Source organism: Sapajus apella, unplaced genomic scaffold (genome assembly GCF_009761245.1).
Source record: "Sapajus apella isolate SASKATOON/1434 unplaced genomic scaffold, GSC_monkey_1.0 scaffold14, whole genome shotgun sequence".
NCBI classification, from domain to species: Eukaryota; Metazoa; Chordata; class Mammalia; order Primates; family Cebidae; genus Sapajus; species Sapajus apella.
In genome coordinates, this window is record NW_022436954.1 from 4,533,991 (window position 1) to 4,557,838 (window position 23,848).

The 23,848-nt window shown below is 49.5% G+C and overlaps 2 protein-coding genes across 2 annotated transcripts in view; one reads left to right on the top strand and one right to left on the bottom strand.

The window, feature by feature from the left end:
• Positions 1 to 8,314, bottom strand: part of CCS (copper chaperone for superoxide dismutase) — a gene marked incomplete in the record, with an annotated part of 17,672 nt that extends 9,358 nt beyond the window's left edge. The window contains 4 exon segments of the mRNA XM_032282729.1: positions 344 to 521; positions 734 to 871; positions 7,632 to 7,704; positions 8,046 to 8,314. Of these exon segments, the coding sequence (XP_032138620.1) occupies positions 344 to 521; positions 734 to 871; positions 7,632 to 7,704; positions 8,046 to 8,084 (428 nt within the window).
• Positions 8,261 to 11,219, top strand: CCDC87 (coiled-coil domain containing 87). The gene is given in 2 exon segments (XM_032282728.1): positions 8,261 to 10,822; positions 10,824 to 11,219. Coding segments are annotated over 2 exon segments (2,544 nt in total). The 5' UTR covers positions 8,261 to 8,329; the 3' UTR covers positions 10,875 to 11,219.
• The last annotated feature ends 12,629 nt before the right edge of the window (positions 11,220 to 23,848 follow it).

Below are 23,848 nucleotides of genomic sequence, written 5' to 3' on the forward strand. Positions count from 1 at the left end.
CGCCCGGCCCTTTTTTTGTATTTTTAATAGAGTTGCGGTTTCACCACGTTCGCCAGGCTGGTCTTGAACTCTTGACCTCAGGTGATCTGCCTGCCTCAGCCTCCTAAAGTGCTGGGATTACAGCCGTGAGACACTGCGCCCAGCCAAGGTCAGATCTTGACTCAAATCCCAACTCTACCTTTTACCTGCTCTGGACCTTTGGCAAGTCATTTAACCTCTTTGAGGCTCAGTTTCCACATTTGGAGGTTGTGCCTGTGTATATGTGCCTCACAGGGTATTCACGAAGGCCAAGTGAGAAAATGCGTAGCTGAGGATGCTGCTGGGGAGACTTTAGACCACTCACCTGTTGCAGTTCTTTGTGAGGTCCCCGTACTGATGGACATGGAGTCCATGCAGCCCAGGCTCCAGGCCGTCAATAGTTCCCTCGATGAGGCAGCGCTCAGGGGTCAGCTGTAGGAAGCGCACCACCCCCTGCACGGTGCCAGGCCCCCCCAGGATGGCTACTGCTGCCCCCAGATTCTCTGCAAGGTATTAAAACACTTGGGCTGCCTTGCCACCTCACCCAGCACACCTCTTCAGCAGCTCGGGAAGGGCAGGGAGTCTCACATAATTTTCACACCTTTCTCAAAGCCACTGCAACCCAGAGCTCGAGACTCCTATGGTTAGATTTGTACCAGCTCTGAGCCACCTCCCTCCCAGAGAGGCCAAGGCCAAAGCCATAGTGGTCACTCACGCAACTGGCCACTGCCCATGCCCTTGAGTACCGCCTGCCGCCCCGTGCCTTCCAGGAGAGCCTGCACCTCCTGGCTGGGCAGAGTGGTGTGTACCAAGACCATCTGGTTCTCCAAGTGCACCTCCACATCCTGGACACCTGGCAAGAGAGAGAGGGGAGAGGACAATAGAGGCTGGCACCCACTGCTGGCAGCAGGGAACAGAGAAACAGACAGCGATTCTCCATCCCCATATCCACCAACCTTCCCATGGCCAGAGGCAAGCTACCTTGCAACTGTGTAACCCTGAGTAAGCCTCTTCGCCCTGAGTCTGCTTCTTTTCATATAAATAAGGATAATGCCACCTTGCCCTAAGGATTTCTATGAGTCCTAATACATGCCAGGCATTATTTATAACTTTTGAAAATTACAATTTTTTTCTGAGACAGAGTCTTGCTCTATCACCCAGGCTGAAGTGCAGTGGCATGATCTCACCTCACTGCAACCTCTGCCTTCCGGGTTCAAGTGATTCTCCTGCCTTAGCCTCCCTAGTAGCTGGGACTACAGGCATGTGCCACTAGGCCCAGCTAATTTTTGTATTTTTAGTAGAGATAGGGTTTCCATGTTGGCCAGGATGGTCTCAATCTCTTGACCTTGTGATCCCCCAGCCTCGGCCTCCCAAAGTGCTGGGATTACAGGCGTGAGCCACCGTGCCCGGCCTAAAGTGGTGTTTTTTAAGTGGGCTATCCATAGCACCATTACTCATAATAGCCATAAGGTAAAAATAACCCAGATGCCCATCAACTAATGAACAGATAAAATGTGGTATCCATACAATGAAATACTATTCAAGAATGAAATACTGCCAGGCGCAGTGGCTCATGCCTGTAATCCCAGCACTTTAGAAGGCTGAGGTGGGCGGATCATGAGGTCAAGAGATCGAGACCATCCTGACCATGGTGAAACCCCATCTCTACTAAAAATACAAAAATTAACCGGGCATGGTGGCACGCGCCTGTGGTCCCAGCTACTCGGGAGGCTGAGGCGGAAGAATCCCTTGAACCCAGGAGGCGGAGGCTGCAGTGAGCCGAGATTGTGCCACTGCACTCCAGCCTGGCAACAGAGCAAGACTCCATCTCAAAAAAAAAAATTAAATGCTGATACATGCTGCAACATGGACGGACCTTGAAACATGTTACATGAAAGGCAGTCACAAACGCCACATATATTATATGCTGCCTGTACATAAGATGTCTAAAATAGAGACATCTAGAACAGAGACAGAAAATACTCTTCCTGTAGGAGATAGCTTAACTTTTTTTTTTTTTTAATGCAGATTCTCACTCAGTTGCTCAGGCTGGAGTGCAATGGTGCAATCTTGGCTCATTGCAACCTCTACCTCTCGGGTTCAAGCAATTCTCCTGCCTCAGCCTCCCAAGTAGCTGGGATTACAGTCATGCACCACCACACCCAGCTAATTTTTGTAGTTTTAGTAGAGATGGGGTTTCACCATGTTGGCCAGCCTGGTCTCAAACCCCTGGCCTCAGGTGATCCGCCTGCTTTGGCCTCCCAAAATTAGGATTACAGGTGTGAGCCACTGCACCCAGCCAAAAAAAAAAAAAAATTTTTTTTTTGAGATGGTGTCTTGCTCTTGTTGCCCAGGCTGGAGTGTAGTGGCACAATCTCTGCTCACTGCAACCTCTGCCTCCTGGGTTCAAGCGATTCTCCTGCCTCAGCATACTGAGTAGCTGGGATTACACATGCCCACCACTACGTCCAGCTAATTTTTTTGTATCTGTAGTAGAAACAGAGTTTCACCATGTTGGCCAGGCTGGTCTTGAACTCCTGACTTCAAGTTCCACCCTCCTCGGCCTCCCAAAGGGCTGGAATTATAAATGTGACCTATCGTGCCCAGCCTCAGGATTTCTTTTGTAAAAAAAATTTTGTAGATGTGGGTTCTCAATTTGTTTCCCAGACAGGTCTCAAACTTCTGGACTCTAGAGATCTTCCTGCCTGGGTCCCCCAAAGTATTGGGATTACAGGTGTGAACTACCATACCTGGCTTAGGATTTTATTTTTTTCAGAAACAGAGTCTCGCTCTATCATCCAGGATGGAGCACAGTGGTGCAATCTTGGCTCACTGCAACCTCCACCTCCTTGGTTCTCATGCCTCAGCCTCTCAAGTAGCTGGGACTATAGGCACATGCCACCATGCCCAGCTAATTTTTGTATTTTTAGTAGAGACAGGGTTTCATCATGTTGGCCAGGCTAGTCTGGAACTCCCGACCTCAAGTGATGCTCCTGCCTCAGCCTCCCAAAGAGATTCCAGGGATGAGCCATCATGCCCACCTCCTGCCTAGGACTTCTTTATCAAGTGATGAAAATGTAAACCTAGGGCAGGGCGTGGTGGCTCATGCCTGTAATCCAAGCACTTTGGAGGCCAAGGCGGTCGGATCACCTGAGGTTGGGAGTTCAAGACCAGCCTGACCAACATGGTGAAACCCCATCTTTAAAAAAAAAAGAAAGAAAATATAAACCTAACAATGGAGAGATGGTTGCACAACTCTGAATATATTACAAACAGCTGAACTATATCCTTTAAATGAGTGATTTATTTATTTATTTTTAAGACGGAGTCTTGCTCTGTCACCTAGGCTGAAGTGCAATGGCGCAATCTCAGCTCACTGCAACCTCTGCCTCCTGGGTTTAAGAGATTCCTCTGCCTCGGCCTCCAAAGTACCAGGTACTAACTACAGGTGTGCGGCACCACACCCAGCTAATTTTTTGTTTTGTTTTGTTTTGTTTTGTTTTGTTTTTTTTTGAGACGGAGTTTCGCTGTTGTTGCCCAGACTGGAGTGCAATGGCACAATCTCGGCTCACCGCAACCTCCGCCTCCTGGGTTCAAGCAATTCTCCTGCCTCAGCCTCCCGAGTAGCTGGGACTACAGGCATGCACCATCATGCCCAGCTAATTTTTGTATTTTTAGTAGAGACGAGGTTTCACCTTGTTGACCAGGATGGTCTCGATCTCTTGACCTCATGATCCACCCGCCTCGGCCTCCCAAAGTGCTGGGATTACAGGCGTGAGCCACCACGCCCAGCAATTTTTTGTATTTTTAGCAGAGACGGAGTTTCACCATGTTGCCCAGGCTGATGTCAAACTCCTAAGCTCAGGTGATCTGCCCACCTTGGCCTCCCAAAGTGCTAGAATTACAGTCATGAGCCACAACCCCTGGCCTAAATGGGTGATTTTTACAGTACATGAATTTTATCTTTTTTTTTTTTTTTGAAACAGAGTCTCGCTTTGTCACCTAGACTGGAGTGCAGTGGTGTGATCTCAGCTCACTGCAGCCTCTGCCTCCTGGGTTCAAGCAATTCTCCTACCTCAGCCTCCCAAGTAGCTAGGACAACTGGCATGTGCCACCATGCCCAGCTAATTTTTTTTGTATTTTTAGTGGAGATGGGGTTTCACCATTTTGGCCAGCTGGTCTCAAACTCCTGACCTCAAGTGATCTGCCCGCCTCAGCCTTTCAAAGTTCTGTGATTACAGACGTGAGCCACTGTGCCCAGCCTATCAATTATATCTTAATAAACCTGTTACACACATAAAAGGGAGGGACTATAGCCATCATCAGTAATGTTGACATTTACTGGGCACAGACTGTGAGCAAGGCCTGTGTTTGACCTTTCTTGACATATTTGGTACTTCTACTAAGCCTGAGAGTTAGGTACAATGATCCCTATTTGACAGATGAGAAAATTGAGGCACAGAAAGATGAGGAAACTTGCTCAAAGTCACACCGTAGTAAGCTGTGCAACTGGACCTCTGCCCATGCAGCCTAGCTCCAAAGTCCAGCACTTAACCCAGATATTCTGCTTACCCTAGGAAGTAGCCCCTAGGCTCCAGGCTGGGTTAGGACCACACCCTTTGTGGTCCTGTAGCAGCTCATGCTCCCCCTCCTGTAATTCACACTGTGCTGACTACAATCCTCTGTTTCACACCTAGACTGCCAGCTCTGTGAGGGGAAGTGCTCTGTGAGGTTCACAAGGGTCAAGTTCAAAAGTCAGTTGTCAGATGGCCAGGTGTGGTGGCTCAAGCCTGTAATCCCAGGCTTGAGCCTGGGATACTTTGGGAGGTAGAGGCAGGTGAATCACATGAGGCCAGGAGTTTGATACCAGCCTTGCCAACATGGCATAACCCCGTCTTTAGTAAAAATACAAAAATTAGCCAGCATGGTGGCATACTTCTGTAATCCCAGCTACTCGGTTGGCTGACGTAGGAGAATCACTTGAACCCGGAAGGCGGAGGTTGCAGTAAGTGGAGATGTGCCACTACACTTCAGCCTGGACGACAGAGCAGAGTGAGACCCTGTCTCAAAAAAAAAAAAAAAAAAAAAAAAAAAAAAAAAAAGGCCGGGCACAGTGGCTCATGCCTATAATCCCAGCACTTTGGGAAGCCGAGGTGGGCAGATCACAAGGTCAAGAGATGGAGGCCAGCCTGGCCAACATGGTGAAACTCCATCTCTACTAAAAATACAAAAATTAGCTAGGTGTGGTGGTGGATCCCTGTAATCCTAGCTACTCAGGAGGCTGAGGCAGAAGAATCGCTTGAACCTGTGAGGTAGAGGTTGCAGTGAGCCAAGATCGCACCATAGCACTCCATCCTGGGTGACAGAGCAAGATTCCATCTCAAAAAAAAAAAAAATCACACTGGCTTTTATGTGCGAAACTATTAGAGGGGACAACAGAAGCAATGGGGAACCCATCAAAGGATGAGGTTCGTACATGGGCTGGGGAGAGGCTGGTGACCTGGAGCAGTGTGGAGGCCTTATTATGTTTTAGACACACAGCAGATAAGATGTCCTGATGACAGGCCTCAGCATAGGGGAGTTCCCAGACCCTGGGGTCTCCAGAGAAGAGCTGATTCCCTCCTCCTGAACTAGGAAGCTCCTTGTCACTATGCACGTCCTGAATTCTTGACTGAGTCTGAGCCAAGACGGAGGCAGCTAAGCAGCCATTCAATTTGATCCTTAAGACTGGTAGACCTCGGAACATGGCCAGGCCCAGCCTTGGTTGGCTCAGAGCCCAGTGAGGGAGAAAACAGAAGGCCAGACAACATAGAGTCACCAGAAATCTTTATCTGGTGCTTTAAAAACATGCTGAGGGCTGAAAATTGCCCTGGGTCCAAGAAAAAGGCCAGCTCTCTGCTCTCCTGGCAGGCGAGTTTTACAGGAAGTTGAGGGCTCAGGCACCACCCCAAAACACATCGCCTAAGCAAACCCAGCTTCAACATTGTCCCCTCCAGCTTCCCTCCAACAAGATCACCACCTGTAAGCCCTTCCTCTCAAAACCCCCTAGGGTTTATTGGGCTATTACTACAAGCCAAAGACTTTTCTAAGTGCTCTTTTTTTTTTTTTTTTTTTTAGACGGAGTTTCACTCATGTTACCCAGGCTGGAGTGCAATGGCGCGATCTCGGCTCACTGCAACCTCCGCCCCCTGGGTTCAGGCAATTCTCCTGCCCCAGCCTCCTGAATAGCTGGGATTACAGGCACGCGCCACCATGCCCAGCTAATGTTTTGTATTTTTAGTAGAGACGGGGTTTCACCATGTTGACCAGGATGGTCTCGATCTCTTGACCTCGTGATCCACCCGCCTCGGCCTCCCAAAGTGCTGGGATTACAGGCTTGAGCCACCACGCCCGGCCTAAGTGCTTTTTTTTGTATTAACTTGGTTACTCTTCAGGAAAACCCTCCAGAGTAGCTTCTATTATCATCCCCCATTGAACACTGAAGAAACAGAGACACAAAAAGTTACATGCATGAAGTCTTAGTGCCATTAAGTGGCAAAGAGGGGGTTTGAACTCTAGAGCTCACGCCCCTAACCACTATACAGAGTCCACCACTACCAGCTTCAGAAGCCATCTCATTTCATTCTCTCTCAGAATTGCTCTTTCCATGAAGTGTTCTGTGAACACCATCCAGGCAACGCTTGCATGCTCATTTCCACCTGAGTGCAAGGGATGTGCCTGATAACCCTGTGAACTCTTCTCCCGAAAAAGCCCCAGTATCTGGTCCATACCTGCCGAATGATTGGGTAAAATTTTTTTTTTTTTTTTTTTTTTTTTTGAGATAGGTTCTCACTCTGTCACCAGTCTGGAGTGCAGTGGCACAATCGCAACTCACTGCAGCCTTGACCTCCTGGGCTCAAGTGATCCTCCTCCCTCAGCCTCCCCAGTGGCTGGGACTACAAGAGCATGCTGCCATGCCCAACTAATTTGTGTATATTTTGTAGAGAAAGGTTTTTGCCATGTTGCTCAGGCTGGTCTCAAACTCCTGGACTTGAGCAGTCCACCCAGCTCAGCGTCCCAAAGTGCTGGGATTATAGGTGTGAGCCACTGAGCTGGGGCTGGGTGAACACTTAACAGAATCAAAGGAAGCTAGTTCCCAGAGCCATGCTAGTGGCTTTACCTTTCCAGATATTTCTAATTGTGCCAGGTCACCTCCAGACCAGCTGGCCTTTTAAGAACCAGAAGCTACCCAGGATGGCATAGGACCAGTGCTACTGTTTGCTTTGTCGACATTATGGTTGTTTCCCAAACAGAAACTGCCTGTTATCCAAGGAACTCCCTCAGTCTAACTGCCCGTTTTCCAAGGAACTCCCTCAGTCTAACTGCCCAGTCTCCGGGGGCACAGGAGGTTCAGGACTGCAAGACAGGCAGTTAGAGCCTGTCACAGCGCAAGCTGGAGAGCTGTAGTCCAGGCTCTGCCTCCAGGTCTGTGTGTGACTCTGAGAACATTCCTTCCACTCTCGGGGGTTCAGTTTCTGCATTTGTAAAATGGGAGTAGGGTTCAACTAATAGATTCACCTGGTCCCTCCCAGAGGCCTCTTGACTGTCCGCAGAAAATTTTACCCTGTTCTTACCTGCCACCCCTTGCAGGGACTTCCGAACTGCGTCCACACAGCTCTGACAGGTCATCTGCACCGCAAACTCCAACTGCAAAGGCAGCACGGACCAACCGATGATCACTGGGGAAGCGCCTTGGTATGACTTTGTTTCACCACCTACCCTATGACCACCCCCTGAGCCTGGGAACAAGCCCCACATAACCCTTTTTCAAGCACCTTCTTCATGATCACTCATGAGCATTCCAGGACCGTAGTGTCACCTCCCCAACACTCACGCAGGCCCTCTGCTACCCTGGCACCCTAGTTTCACCCCGTGGCCCCAGGCCCCAACCCAGGTGCCCACTCCATCCCCTCTTCCTAAGGGAACAATCACCCCAGGGGCCAAAGCTCTCTGCCTGGTGAGGCTCCACAGGAAGCCTCGACCCTCACCGTGCAGAGGGTCCCCTGGGTCCCCGAGTCCGAAGCCATTCTGGACCCAGTCACCAGCTCGAGACGCACAGCGGCTCCGGCGCAGGAGCGCCAACCAGCGCTGCGTCGCGGGGGCGGAGCCTCGAAACCCACTCCTTAGCTCCGCCTCCTAGTGCGTGCGCGCGCCAGGCCCTGCCCCTGTCTGCCAAAGCGGCCGAGCAGGCGCACTCGGCCGCAGGGTCCCTGGTTGCCTTAGTAACCACTCGGCTCTCTGTTCACCAGTGGCACCTGCCGCCGGCGCTAAGATGGAGCCCGCGAAGCCGGAGCGTCAGCTCCAGCGGTTTTACCACCGACTGCTGCGTCCGTTGTCTCTCTTCCCCACTAACGCGACGTCCCCAGAGCCTCAGAAGCGCCCCCGACAGGAGGGCCGGATTCTGCAGTCCTTCCCTCTCGCGAAGCTGACGGTGGCGTCGCTATGCAGCCAGGTGGCCAAGCTGCTGGCCAGCAGCGGGATGTCAGCGCGAGTGCCTCCTGAAGCCCGACTACGTCTCATCAAGGTCATCCTGGATGAGCTGAAGTGCAGCTGGCGGGAGCCGCCCGCCGAACTTAATCTGAGCCACAAGAACAACCTGAAGCTCCGGAAGCGTCTCGAGGCCTACGTGCTGCTGAGCAGCGAGCAGCTCTTCTTGCGCTACCTGCACCTGCTGGTGACCATGTCGACCTCCAGAGGGGTCTTCACTGAATCAGCCACCCTTACCCGGTTGGCCGCCAGCCTCGCCAGGGACTGCACACTCTTCCTCACCAGTCCCAACGTCTACCGTGGCCTGCTCGCCGACTTCCAGGCCCTGCTGAAGGCAGAGCAGGCCTCTGGAGGTGTGGACAAGCTTCGCCCCGTCTGCCCCGCCGGGACGTTCAAGCTGTGTCCCATCCCCTGGCCTCACAGCACTGGCTTCGCCCAAGTGCAGTGCTCTAACCTCAACCTAAATTACCTCATCCAACTCAGTCGTCCACCAGAGTTTCTCAGTGAGCCAGGAAAGATGGATCCAGTGAAGGAATTGAAGTCCATCCCTCCGCTGAAGAAGAAAAAGCCTCTTCACTGGCTGCCCTCCTTAGGAAAGAAGAGAGAAATCGACATCAGTTCCTCACCGATGGTGTCGATGCCCAGCTATCCTGTGGCTCCTACCAGCAGGGTTTCCCCGTCGCCTTTGTACTCCGAGCTCCAGAGAAGCCAATCCATGCCCTCCCTGCGTGAGGGCTGGAGACTGGCAGATGAGTTGGGCCTTCCTCCACTCCCATCTTGCCCCTTAACCCCGCTGGTCTTGGCTACAGAGAGCAAACCAGAGCTGACTGGGTACATCGTGGCTGAGGATCTGAAGCAGTTGATAAAGAACATGAAATTGGAGGGGACTCGCTACCCACCCCTGGGCCTGCCTCCTCTCCTGGGGGTTGTGACCCGTCCCCCAGCTGCAGGGCATCACCTGGAGGAGCTGGAGAAGATACTGAAGAACCTCCAGGAGGAAGAGACCTCTGGGCAGTGGGACCCCCAGCCACCCAATTCCTTTCCACTTCACCCACAGCCAGTGACCATTACTTTGAAGCTTAGGAAGGAGGTTGTGGTCCAGGTGGCTGCTGTACAGGTGTCTGATAGAAACTTTTTAGACTCTTTCCACGTTGAGGGGGCTGGAGCCCTATATAACCATCTGGTTGGTGAACTGGATCCTAAAGCCATTGAAAAAATGGATATTGATAACTTTGTTGGCAGTAGTACCAGGGAGGTCTATAAGGAGTTGATGAGCCGGGTCTCTGCTGACCACTTACATTTTGATCAAGGGCCCCTAGTTGAGCCTGCAGCAGATAAAGACTGGTCAACCTTCCTGTCCTCAGCCTTTCTACGTCAAGAAAACCAGTCTCGAATCATCAACCCTGAGCTGGTTGGACTTTACTCCCAAAGAGCAAACACTTTACAGTCCGATGCTGAGAAGACGTCCCCCTTCCCATCACCCCAAGCTACCAAAAGCTGGGAGAGGTGGTCAAACAAGCCCTCCTTGATGAACTGGTGGAAAACCACCTTGTCTGTGGATGACTACTTCAAGTACCTTACCAACCATGAAACAGATTTCCTTCATGTAATCTTTCAAATGTATGAAGAAGAGGTTCCTGGGGAGACTGTGGCCCCTGTCAGTGAGTCCCTAGAGTTTCAGCACCCTCCCCCATTGCTAGAAGATGAAGAACCAGACTTTGTGCCAGGAGAATGGGATTGGAACACTGTGCTAGAGCACAGGCTAGGAGCTGGGAAAACCCCCCACGTGGGAGAATCACACAATACCCTGAGCCTACAGAAGCGTCTGCAACAACTGTGGTCTGTGCTTGAGGTCCCCGACAAAGACCGGGTGGACATGGTCATTAAGTACAGCTCCAAAGCCCGTCTGAGACAGCTGCCTTCATTGGTGAATGCCTGGGAGCAGGCCCTGAAGCCCATTCAGCTGCGGGAGGCGTTGCTAGCGAGACTAGAGTGGTTTGAGGGACGAGCTTCCAACCCCAACCGCTTCTTCAAAAAGACAAACTTGAGCTCCAGTCACTTCCTGGAGGAGAATCAGATCCGAAGCCATCTCCACAGGAAGCTTAACTTCATGGAGTCTTCTTTGGCTTCCCTCCTGGAGGAGATTGAGTCAATCTTCGGCGAGCCAGTGATCTTCAAGGGGCGGCGCTACCTGGACAAGATGAAGAGCGACAAAGTGGAGATGCTCTATTGGCTGCAGCAGCAGCGGCGGGTTCGCCATTTGGTGTGGGCCCTGAAGGCCCCCCCACCAGTCAGCCCTGTTCAAGAGCTCAGCAGCCAGCCTTTGGTAGCTCCTAGAAATACCCATATTATCCCTTGACCAGGCCCAGTGTCCTCAAATGCCTCCCTTACCCCCAAATGGCCAGCAGCTCATCTAGACCTCTTTACTGCTTTGGAAGAAGAAATATTTGTCTATATCTGGGAGTGCAGGGTTCAGGAACATTATGCTTCCAACTATGAAGGGACTGGGACTAAAACTATTGTTGTCACAGTGAAACTCTCATAAAAGAATCCCCAAGCCTGGTAGTCCCATTATGTCAAGCATTGCACAATACAACCCAAATCTCTTACCCTCAAAAGAACTGAGGGCTGGGCATGGTGGCTCATGCTTATAATCCAAGCACTTTGGAGGCCAAGGCGGGCGGATCACCTGAGGTCGGGAGTTTAAGACCAGCCTGACCAACATGGTGAAACCCCGTCTTTAAAATAAAATAAAATATCCGGGCGCGGTGGCTCAAGCCTGTAATCCCAGCACTTTGGGAGGCTGAAGCGGGGGGATCACGAGGTCAAGAGATCGAGACCATCCTCGTCAACATGGTGAAACCCCGTCTCTACTAAAAATACAAAACATTAGCTGGGCATGGTGGCGCGTGCCTGTAATCCCAGCTACTCAGGAGGCTGAGGCAGGAGAATTGCCTGAACCCAGGAGGCGGAGGTTGCTGTGAGCCGAGATCGCGCCATTGCACTCCAGCCTGGGTAACAAGAGTGAAACTCCGTCTCAAAAATAAAATAAAATAAGAACTGAGACCTTGGAGTTCATTGTAGTGGGAAAGGTCAGACAGGCAAAGTTGATCTTTGGAACAACTCACTTTAGCATTCCTATCACACTACATTAAATTGTCACCTCTTTTAGTTCTCACACACTATTAGGAAGCTAAAATTAATTAAAATGTTACCAGTTACATGCATATGGTACAAGTTATACCAGGATGTGTACTGAAAAGTAAATCTTCCCATGCCTACCTCCAGTATCTCAGTTTCCTGTTGTGGGGATAAGTGTTACAATTTGTTTTTTTTTTTTTTTTTTAGGTGGGGTCTCACACTGTCTCCTGGGCTGGAGTGCATTGGTACAGTGGTGCAATCTCGGCTCACCGCAACCTCTGCCTCCCAGGTTCAAGCAATTCTCCTGCCTCAGCCTCCTGAGTAGCTACAATTACAGGTGCTTGCCACCACGCCTGGCTAATTTTCTGTATTTTTAGTAGAGACAGGGTTTCACTATGTTTGCCAGGCTGGTCTCAAATGCCTGACCTCGTGATCCACCCACCTCGGCCTCCCAAAGTGCTGGGATTACAGGCGTGAGCCACCACAGCGGCCTACAATTTTTTTTTTTTTTTTTTTTTAGGACGGGGTTTCACCATGTTGGTCAGGCTGGTCGTGAACTCCCAACCTCAGGTGATCCACCCGCCTTGGCCTCCAAAGTCCTTGGGTTATAGGCGTGAGCCACCGCACCCAGCTGTACAATTTTTAAATTTAATTTTTATTTTTTGAGACAGAGTCTTACTCTGTCGCTCAGGCTGGAGTGCAGTGGCACGATCTCGATTCACTGCAGCCTCTGTCCCTCAGGTTCAAATGATTCTCCTGCCTCAGCCTTCTGAGTAGCTGGAATTACAGGTGCATGCCACCATGCTCAGCTAAATTTTGTATCTTTAGTAGAGACAGGGTTTCACCATGTTGGCCAGGCTGGTCTCAAACTCCTGAGCTCTATCAATCAGCCTCAGCCTCCAAAAGTGCTGGGATTATGGGTGTGAGCCACAGCACCTGGGCCTTTTTATTTTATTTTATTTTTTTAATTTTAGAGATGGAGTCTTGTTCTGCTGCCCAAGCTGCAGTGCAGTGGCCTGATCATAGCTCACTTTTAGCCTTGAACTCTTAGGCTCAAGCTATCCTCCTGCCTCAGCCTCCAGAGTAGCTGGGACTACAGCTGCTCACCACCGCGCCTGGCTAATTTTTGAAGTTTCTTTAAAAATATATGTAGCCGGGCGTGGTGGCTCACGCTTGTAATCCCAGCACTTTGGGAGGCTGAGGCGGGAGGATCACGAGGTCAACAGATCGAGACCATTCTGGTCAACATGGTGAAACCTCGTCTCTACTAAAAATACAAAAAATTAGTTGGGCATGGTGGCGCGTGCCTGTAATCCCAGCTACTCAGGAGGCTGAGGCAGGAGAATTGCCCGAATCCAGAAGGCGGAGGTTGCGGTGAGCCGAGATCGTGCCATTGCACTCCAGCCTGGGTAACAAGAGTGAAACTCCGTCTCAAAAATAAAATAAAATAAAATAAAAATATATGTTTTTTAGAGCTGGGTGTGGTGGCTCACGCCTGTAATCCAAGCACTCTGGAGGCCAAGACGGGCGGAGACCAGCCTGACCAACAGGTGAAACCATCTTTAAAAATATATATATATACATACACACACACACACACACACACACACACACACACACATATGTATATATATATATATATATGTTTTTTGAGATAGGGTCTTGCTCTGTTGTCTAGGCTGGAGTGTGACCTTGGGTGGGGGATTTCATTTCCTTTTCATTCATTCATCCATCATATATTTGATGTACATTGTCTATTGGTGTGGCACTGAGGAAGCAGCAATTAGGAAAGCTGAGAAATCTCTGCCCTCAAGGAGCAGATTCAGACAGAGCCAATAAACATATACAGTGGAAATAATGGGGGAAAGAGGCATGGGGAGACCTGTGGATCACCCATGACCTGCAGCCTCAGAGACATTCCTTTCCTCCCATGAGAGTCTCAGCTGAGTATAGATTCTACCTGAGCCTAACCAAGCCCTGTAATCTGGACTTTGTGTTTCTCATCTCATTATAGTTTTATCCTATACTTACAAGACATCATGATGCTCACTTTACATAACAGAAATGCTCAGAGAAGCAGAGCAATTTGCTCAAAATCTTTTAGAGACCAGGTCTCTCTCTGTCATCTAGGCTGGAATGCAGTGGTGCAATCATAGCTCTCTGCAGACTAGAATTCTTGAGCTCAAGTCATTCTCCCACTTTGGCCTCCCAAAGTGCTGGGATTACAGGTGTGAGCCACCACATTTGGGCTGCTCAGGTCTTATGGTTAATAAGTGAAATCAATTAGGAGTCTACAGGACAGAAGACTTTAATGGTGGGGGCAGAGGCGGGCAGTGGGCTCTATCAATAGGCATTGGTCAAAGGGCCATAACAGAAGGTGAGATGAAACCAATATTAAAAAGGATCTCCTGGCCAAGCACAGTGGCTCATGCCTGTAATCCCAACACTTTGGGAGGCTGAGGCAGGTGGATCACCAGAATTCAGGAGTTCAAGACCAGCCTGGGCAACATGGCAAAACCCCATCTCTACTGAAAATATAAAAATTAGCTGGGCATGGTGGCACACATCTGTAATCCTAGTTACTCAGAAGGTTGAGGCAGGAGAATTGCTTGAACCCAGGAGACAAAGGTTGCAGGGAGCCAAGATTGTGCCACTGCACTTCAGCCTGGGTGACAGAGCAAGACTTTGTCTCAAAAAAAAAAAAAAAAAAGGATCGCTGGCGTCTTGTTCTCCCTTCTTCCCATTATAGCAGAAAGACACAGGATTTAAAGTCACCCAATCTCTACCATTTATTTATTTATTTATTTATTGAGATGGAGTTTCAGTCTTGTTGTCCAGGCTGGAGCGCAAAGGCGTGATCTCGGCTCACTACAACCTCTGCCTCCCAGGTTCAAGTGATTCTCTTGCTTCAGCCTTCCGAGTAGCTGGGATTACAGGCCACCACAACTACTTAATTTTTGTATTTTTAATAGAGACGGGGTTTCACCATGTTGGCCAGGGTGGTCTTGATCTCTTGACCGTGTGATCTGCCCACCTCAGCCTCCCAAAGTGCTGGGATTACAGGCGTGAACCACGGCGCCCAGCCATTGTTGTTATAGATGTCATTGTTGAGACTCCATCTCAAAATAATAATAATCATAACCACGTCCACTAATATTTCAAAGGGTTTTCTCTATGCCTGGCCCTGGGCTGAGTGTTTTTCAGCCATTAACTCCTTTATTCTTCACAGCAACCTACAGAGGGACTAATGTTAGCCTCTCTTTTTTTAGATGAGGAGATAAGGCCCCAAAGGCCAGGAGCCTCCCTGGCTCAAGGGGAGATGGTGTGGGGCAGGGGAAAGACATAGGCCTTTGGGGTAGACTTGCTATAGACCTAAGACATTGCTTAATCTCTCAGAGTCATAAAGGCCACCAGAAATTAGGCTCTAGTGACAAAGCTAGTGAGCTCAAACCAAAGGCTAGGGTCGTTCAGGTGTTCTTTGGAGAGCTGTCTATAGCAAGATACCTGCTGAGGACCAAGATTTGGCCCTAGGGAAGGAAACCTGCTGGGTGGAGTTTGGCATCAGCCTGGGAAGTGGGGCAGGGAGGAGCATGGCTGGAGGGGTCCCAGGAAGGGGTGAGGAGGCTGAATTGAGACATTCTTGAATGTACAAGGAAATTCAGCCCCGAAGGCTCTGGGCCAGAACCTGGGGTAGTGGAGGCATGCTCTGTTAGTGCAGAGCCCTTGAGATTTTTTGGTAATAATAATAATTATTATAATTATTATTTATATATTATAATATAAATTATCATATTATATAATAATTATATAATAATAATAATAATTATTATTATTATTTTTTTAAAGACAGGGTTTCACCATGTTGGCCAGGCTGGTCTTGAACTCCTGACCTCAGGTGATCCGCCCACCTGGGCCTCCCAAAGTGCTGAGATTACAGGTGTGAGCCACCACGCCTGGCCAATTATTATTATTTTTAATGGGGCTGAGTGCAGTGGCTTACATGGGAAGTGAGGTACTGGGGAACAGAAGGTGTGCCAGTGACTTGTCTGTGATTAGCTGTCTCTTGGAACAATTGTTCTCCCCAACCTGGAGCCCCTTTCTTGTTGCTTACTGATCTTATCAGGACTCTGCAGATATGGCAAAAAAAGAGAGAGAATTTGTAATTTTTCCATTTTTTAAAAAAGCTTTATTTTTGTAGACTGGGCACAGTGACTCACGCCTATAATCCCAGCACTTTGCAAGGCCAAGGTGGATGGATCACTTGAGGTCAGTAGTTTGAGACCAGCCTGGGCAAGATGGCAAAACTCAGTCTCTACTAAAAATACAAAAATTGACTGAGCACATTGGCTCATGCTTGCAATCCCAGCACTTTGGGAGGCCGAGGCGGGCACATCACCTGAGGTCAGGAGATCGAGACCATCCTGGCCAACATGGTGAAACCCCGTCTCTACTAAAAATACAAAAATTTGCTGAGCGTGGTGGCATGCACCTGTAGTCCCAGCTACACGGGAGGCTGAGGCAGGAGAATCGCTTGCACCCAGGAGACAGAGGTTGCGGTGAGCCAAGATTCCACCACTGCACTCTAGCCTGGGTGACACAGCAAGACTTCATCTCAAAAAAAAAAAAAAAAAAAAGCCAGGTGTGGTGGTTCATGCCTGTAATCCCAGCTACTTGGGAAGCTGAGGCAGAATTGCTTGAATCTGGGAGGCAGAGGTTGCAGTGAGCTGAGATTGCACCACTGCACTCTAGCCTGGATGACAGAGTGAGACTCCGTCTCTACCAAAAAAAAAAAAAAAAAAGGTTTTTTTTTGAGATGAAGTCTCACCATGTTGCCCAGCCTGGTCTCAAACCCCGGGCCTCAAGCAATCCTCCTATCTTGGCTTCACAAAGTGCTGGGATTATAGGCATGGGCCCCCCACACCCAGCCCAAACAGATTTCTTGTAGCTCTTGCATCACAGGCAAATGATGCAGCTCTTGCATCACATCCACGCTTGCTCCCCACCCCCACCCCACAGATGTTGGTGTTAGTACAGGTGTGGGTCTAGTTTCAGGTTTTAAATCACTATACGTAAATCTGACCAAACCTCCAAATGACTACTTGCCAGCTGGTTAAGGCAGGGATTTAAGTGTTAAGATGTCAGGCGCTCCTAGGTCTGCAGGCCTCAGACCACCTGAGATGACCTTTTTAAATTAAAAGTTATTTCCTGAGAAGGGTTTAGCACTGAGCTCAAAGCAAGCACTGACTATTATTATAATTGTTGAATATCTCCTCTGAGTTATGCAAAGGTGAGGTGAGTTGGAGGTCATTCTGGGATTAGGGTGTAACAGGAAGCTTTTAGAAAGCTCTAAACTGCTATATCCTGAGATCTTGGCAAAGAAAGTAATGAGGAGGATATGAATCAATTTATGCAGGAGGCCCTAGGGCCTTTAGGGGTGGGAGTGAGGGTGGGGAAAGTCAGTATCCTAACTCTGGGCATGATTCAGCAGGAAGATCTGCAGGTGCATCAGAGCTGCCCAAGGCTGAGCGACAGCCCCTGAGATGACTTCAGTCCAGGAAAGAAGTCTGGTCTCGAGACTTGGGGACCAGAATATCCATCCTTCTGTCCACTCATATGCCCATCCATCCGTCCTTCCATCCATCATTCCATCCTTCCATCCATCTATTCATTCATTCATTCATTCATTCATTCATTCAACAAATATTAGGGCAAACCAACTAAGGGCCAAGCCGTACCACTTTTTGACACTTAGTCCCTCCTTGGGAGCCCCAACCTTATCATACCTGATGAAATTCACCTATATCCCACCTTAAGTGATGTGATACTGTAAATTTTTTTACTTTTTTTTTATTTCGAGATGGGAGTTTCACTCTTCTTGTCCAGGCTGGAATGCAACGGTGCAATCTCGGCTCACCGCAACTTCCGCCTCCCAAGTTCAAGCGCTTCTCCTGCCTCAGCCTCCCGAGTAGCTGAGATTACAGGCATGTGCCACGATGCCTGGCTAATTTTGTGTTTTTAGTAGAGACGAGTTTCCTCCATGTTGGTCAGGCTGGTCTCAAATTCCTGACCTCAGGTGATCCTCCTGCCTTGCCTCCCTAAGTGCTGGGATTACAGAAATGAGCCACCGTGCCCTGATGATACTATAATACTTTTTAGTATTTATCTGACTTCACATTAACTCATTTATGAATTCTGTGATTTTTATTTTGTTGTTATTATTTTTGAGACGGAATCTCACCCTTTCATCCAGGTTGGTGTGCAATGGCACGATCTCAGCTCACTGCAACCTCTACCTCCGGGTTCAAGATGAGGTGATCCTATGACATTTAGACCAAGACTGGACAGCTAAGAAGGAACCTGACCCCTATAAAGCAGAGGAAATCTCTGCAGGGGGAATAGCTGGGGCAAAGGCCCTGAGACAGGAAACCACTGAGTTTGTGGATGGGAAGGGAGTCACTGCAGCAGGGAATAATGCGGGACAGCAAGAGAGGCATGAAATGATTTCAGACAGCAAAGCTGGGACCAGATCGTGCACAGCCGTCTAGGCCATGGAGGTTGGATTTGATTCTAAGTGCAGGGTATGCCATGAGCTATCATGGGTTGGGCTCCCCAGGAAGCAGACTCCAAGATGGAGATTAGCAGGTAGGAGGTCAGCTAGGGAGACCTCTCAGGATCAACGGCTGGGGAAGAGAAGGGAAGGAAGTGAAACTGAGCAGCGGAAAACCTGAGCTGCTCAGCAGTCTCAGTGAATGCCTCCCCGGATCCTGCAGGGAGCTCCGAAGCTGGGATGACGCTTCAGGTTTGTCACTAAATGGAGCTGCTTGGGGAAAGGGGGTGTGACTCCCCAGCTGAGGCCACCCCCCTGGCGGCTGACAGCTGAGGGCTACACTCCCAGTAGGTGGACACCAAGTCCATTTCCGAAGGGGGATCCTGTTTGCACATCACAGCCCACACCTGGTCCAGTTTATGTTGTTGTTGTTGTTGAGGTGGAGTTTTGCTCTGTCACTCAGGTTGGAGTGCAATGGCAGAATCTCCACTCATTGCAACCTCTACTTCCTGGGTTCAAGCAATTCTCCTGCCTCAGCCTCCCCAGTAGCTGGGATTACAGGCGTGTACCACCATGCCCAGCTAATTTTTGTATTTTTAGTAGAGATGGGGTTTCACCACGTTGACCAGGCTGGTCTTGAACTCCTGACCTCAGGTGATCCACTTGCCTCAATCTCCCAAAGTGCTGGGATTACAGACATGAGCCACTGTGCCCGGCAGGTTTATATTGAAGGTCCCTACTTGTGCTGGAGGTCCCTCCAGCTATGTGCAGAGGAGCTTATTGGAGGCAGGAGTGGATTCAGGAAAGCAATCGTGGAGATTTGGCCATGAACAGCGGCCGCGGGAATGGGGAGAAATGGACAGATTGGGGAGATATTTCGGTGAGGGATGGATTCCAGGGCACTTGGAGATGTGCTACATGCGCAGGATGAAGGCAAGGAAAGAATCAATGACACTTCCAGTTCTCTGGACAGAAGAGCTGGGGGAATAGTGATGCCATATGCTGGGATGGGAGATTCCTGAGGACGAGTAAGGATGAAAACAATACCCAGGTTAATCTTGTCATCCAGGCGTAGATGCTATGTAGGTGGTGTGAAGCGAAGGGCCCAGATCTCTCCATTTTAACTTTTAGCTGCACGCAGGGGATGTAAATGAAGGCTGATTTTTATCCAGTGGTGCCAAATTCCTCTCTGGCCCTGCCTCCTTGAATCGGTGGTTGCGCTTCAGAGTGCAGTGGCTGCGTAGGAGGTGAGAACCCTGCAATTTCTTCCAGGGCTCCTGACACTCAGGAATGCGCAGGACCAAACCTCAACAGCGCCACTGTGTGTCGATAAGGAGTCATGACCGTAGTGGACCCCTGGTCTCAAGTTGCTCTGCCAGCACCCTCAGAAACCAGCCTCCCTCACTGCCCTGCTCTTTTAGACAAAAATCATTGTGGATTCTAGAACACTTAGAGGTGGGAGAAAGGAGTGACCTCAAAAGAAAGGCGTAGGCTGGGCGCGGTGGCACACGCCTGTAATACCAGCACTTTGGGAAGCTGAGGCGGGTGGATCATTTGAGGTCAGGAGTTCGAGACCAGCTTGGCCAACATAGTGAAATATCATCTCTACTAAAAATACAAAAATTAGCCAGGTGTGGTGATGCGTACCTGTAATCCCAGATACTAGGGAGTCTGAGGCAGGAAAATCACTTGAACCCGGGAGATGGAGGTTGCAACAAGCCAAAATTGTGACATTGCACTCCAGCCTGGGAGACAGAACAAGACTCCATCTCAAAAAAAAAAAAAAAAAAAAAAAAGGCCAGGTGTGCTGGGTCATGCCTGTAATTCCAGTGCTTTTGGAGGCCGAGGCAGGCAGGGATCACGAGGTCAAGAGATCGTCGAGACCACCCTGGCCAACGTGGTGAAGCCCCGTCTCTACTAAAATGCAAAAATTCAGTGGCTCACGCCTGTAATCCCAGCACTTTGGGAGGCTGAGGTGGGAGGATCACGAGGTCAAGAGATAGAGACCATCCTAGTCAACATGGTGAAACCCCGTCTCTACTAAAAATACAAAAAATTAGTTGGGCATGGTGGTGTGTGCCTGTAATCCTAGCTACTCAGGAGGTTGAGGCAGGAGAATTGCCTGAACCCAGGAGGCGGAGGTTGCGGTGAGCTGAGATCGGGCCGTTGCACTCCAGCCTGGGTAACAAGAGCGAAACTTCGTCTAAAAAAAAAAAAAAAGCAAAAATGCAAAAATTAGCCGGGCGTGGTGGCACACACCTGTAGTCCCAGCTACTCGGGAGACTGAGGCAGGAGAATTGCCTGAACCCAGGAGGTAGAGGTTGCAGTGAGCCGAGATTGCGCCACTGCACTCCAGCGTGCTGACAGAGTGAGACTCTGTCTCAAAAAAGAAAAAAGAAAGAAAGAAAAGAAAAATCTGCATTTTCATGTGTGAAGACTTGATTGGGATCATAGTAGAAGACATCTGAAATCATCATTGTGAAGTGGGACTGCTTTCTTTTTTGTTTGTTTGCTTGCTTTTTTTTTTTTCCAGATGGAATCTCATTATGTTGCCCAGGCTGGTCTTGAACTCCTAGCCTCAAGTGATCCTCGCACTTTGGCCTCCCAAGCAGCTGGGATTACAGGTGTGACCCTGGTTTTTTTTTTTGAGACAGAGTTTCGCTCTTGTCTCCCAGGCTAAAGTGCAATGGTGCGATTGAGGCTCACTGCAAACTCTGCCTCCCAGGTTCAAGCAATTCTCCTGCCTCAGCCTCCTGAGTAGTTGGGATTACAGGCGCCTGCCACCACGCCCGGCTAAATTTTGTATTTTTTTTTTTTAAGAGATGGGGTTTCACCACATTGGTCAGGCTGGTCTCGAATTCCTGACCTTAGGTGATCTACCTGCCTTGGCCTCCCAAAGTGCTGTGATTACAGGCGTGAGCCACCACGCCCGGCCAAAGTTTTGTATTTTTTTTTTTTTCTTTCTTTTTTTTTTTAAAAGATGGGGTTTCACCATGTTGGTCAGGCTGGTCTCGAACTCCCGACCTCAGGTGATCCGCCCGCCTTTGCCTCCAAATTGCTTGGATTACAGGCGTGAAGTTTTGTATTTTTAATAGAGAAGGGGTTTCACTATGTTGATCAGGCTTGTCTCAAACTCCTGACCTCAGGTGATCCCCCCTCCTCGGCCTCCCAAAGTGCTGGGATTACAGGTGTGAGCCACCATATCCAGTCTGCTGCAGACTTTTCAGTCCCTAAGCTTCCCTAGCATATTCTAGGCTCCTGATCTAGGCCTACTGAAGCAGATGCGCAGACTGTTCATTGTCTACTACTGGGTGGTGACTGGGTGACTAATTTATTCAGTTCATTAGCGTGCTTGGAGGAACAGTGCCTCTGTCCTCTAGCTTTCAATGGCGTGCTTCCATGCACCCAAGGGTCTGTAGAGGCTACTTTAAGAAGAGTCTTTATGGGTCTTAGAACTGGATTTATCTAGACCGGACATGGTGGCTCATGCCTGTAATCCCAGCATTTTGGGAGGCCGAGGCGGGCAGATCACAAGGTCTGGAGTTCGAAACCAGCCTGGCCAACATGGTGGAACCCTGCCTCTACTAAAAACTACAAAAATTAGGGCCGGGCATGGTGGCTCAAGTCTGTAATCCCAGCACTTTGGGAGGCCGAGGCGGGTGGATCACAAGGTCAAGAGATCGAGACCATCTTGGTCAACATGGTGAAACCCCGTCTCTACTAAAAATACAAAAATTAGCTGGGCATGGTGGCGCACGCCTGTAGTTCCAGCTACTCGGGAGGCTGAGGCAGGAGAATTGCTTGAACCCAGGAGACGGAGGTTGCGGTGAGCCGAGATCGCGCCATTGCACTCCAGCCTGGGTAACAAGAGCGAAATTCCGTCTCAAAAAAAAATAAAATAAAATAAAGAAAAAAAAATTAGCTGGGCGTATTGGTGTATGCCTGTAATCCAAGCTACTCAGGAAACTGAGGCAGGAGAACTGTGTGAACCTGGGAGGTGGAGACTGCAGTGAGCCAAGATCACACCACTGCACTCCAGCATGGGTGACACAGTGGGACTCCATCTTAAAAAACAACAACAAAAAACAAAGAACTGGATTTATCTAAGTTAGCCAGGTGCGGTGGCTCACACCTGTAATCCCAGCACTTTGGGAGGCTGGTGTGGGAGGATCACTTGGGGGTCAGGAGTTCAAGACCAGACTAGCCAACATTGGGAAACCCTGTCTCTACTAAATATACAAAAAGTAGCCCGGTGTGGTAGCATATGCCTGTAATCCCAGCTACTCAGAAGGCTGAGGCAGGCGAATCACTTGAACCTGGGAGGCAGAGGCTACAGTGAGCTGAGATGGTACCACTGCACTTCAGCAAGGGCGACAGAGGGAGACCCTGTCTAAAAAAAAAAAAAAAAAAAAAACCTAGATTCAAACTCTGCATCCAGTTTTTACCAATTTCTGGGCAAATTACCAAATCTCCTTTTGCTTTTGTTTCCTCACATGCATCACAACTATCTCAGAGGGCTGTGTGGGGTTACATGAGCTGTCAATGCACAAGTCGAGAACTCTGAGTGCCTCACAGGTAGTGAGTGCACATAAAACGTTAGCCATTATTATTGCTGCTGTTAATATTTGCGTGTGCTAGGTACTCTTCTGGGGAATGCCTGCGGCAGACAGGCACTAAGATAGCCCCCGTGATCCCCACCTCCTGATATTTACACCCTGGTTTAATCCCCTCTCCTTAAGTGTGAGTGGGGCTGTGACTTGCATCTAACCAACAGGACAGAGCAGAGGTGATTGATCTATGTGATGACGTGGATGTGATTATGTTATGTAAGATTGCCATAACCTGTGTTTCCCTTCCTGGCTTTGAGGAAGCAAGTGGCCATGCTGGGAGGCTCATGTGTCAAGGAACTGAGGGCAGCCTTGCTTGCAAGTGGCTGAGGACCACAGTCTGGTAGCCACAGAAGCTGAATGCTGTTTGAGTTCATTTCCCAGCTGAGTCTCAGAGGAGACAGCAGCCCTAGCCAGCTCGGAGTGCTGCCCTGCAGAGGACCCAGGTAAGCTGTGCCAGCTCCTGACCCACTGAAATGGATGTAAGAAACATGCTTTTTTTTTTTTTTTTTTGAGACGGAGTCTTGCTCTGTCTCCCAGGCTGAAGTGCAGTGGCACAATCTCGGCTTACTGCAAACTCCACCTCCTGAATTCAAGTGATTCTCCTGCCTCAGGCTCCCAAGTAGCTGGGATTACAGGCGCCTGGCACTGCACCCAGTTAATTTTTGTATTATTATTTTATTTTTAGTAGAGATGGGGTTTTGCCAAGAAACATGCTTTTTTTTTTTTTTGAGACGGAGTTTCACTCATGTTACCCAGGCTGGAGTGCAATGGCGTGATCTCGGCTCACTGCAACCTCCGCCTCCTGGGTTCAGGCCATTCTCCTGCCTCAGCCTCCTGAGTAGCTGGGATTACAGGCACACGCCACCATGCCCAGCTGAATTTTTGTATTTTTAGTAGAGATGGGGTTTCACCATGTTGACCAGGATGGTCTCGATCTCTTGACCTCGTGATCCACCCGCCTCGGCCTCCCAAAGTGCTGGGATTATAGGCGTGAGCCACCGCGCCC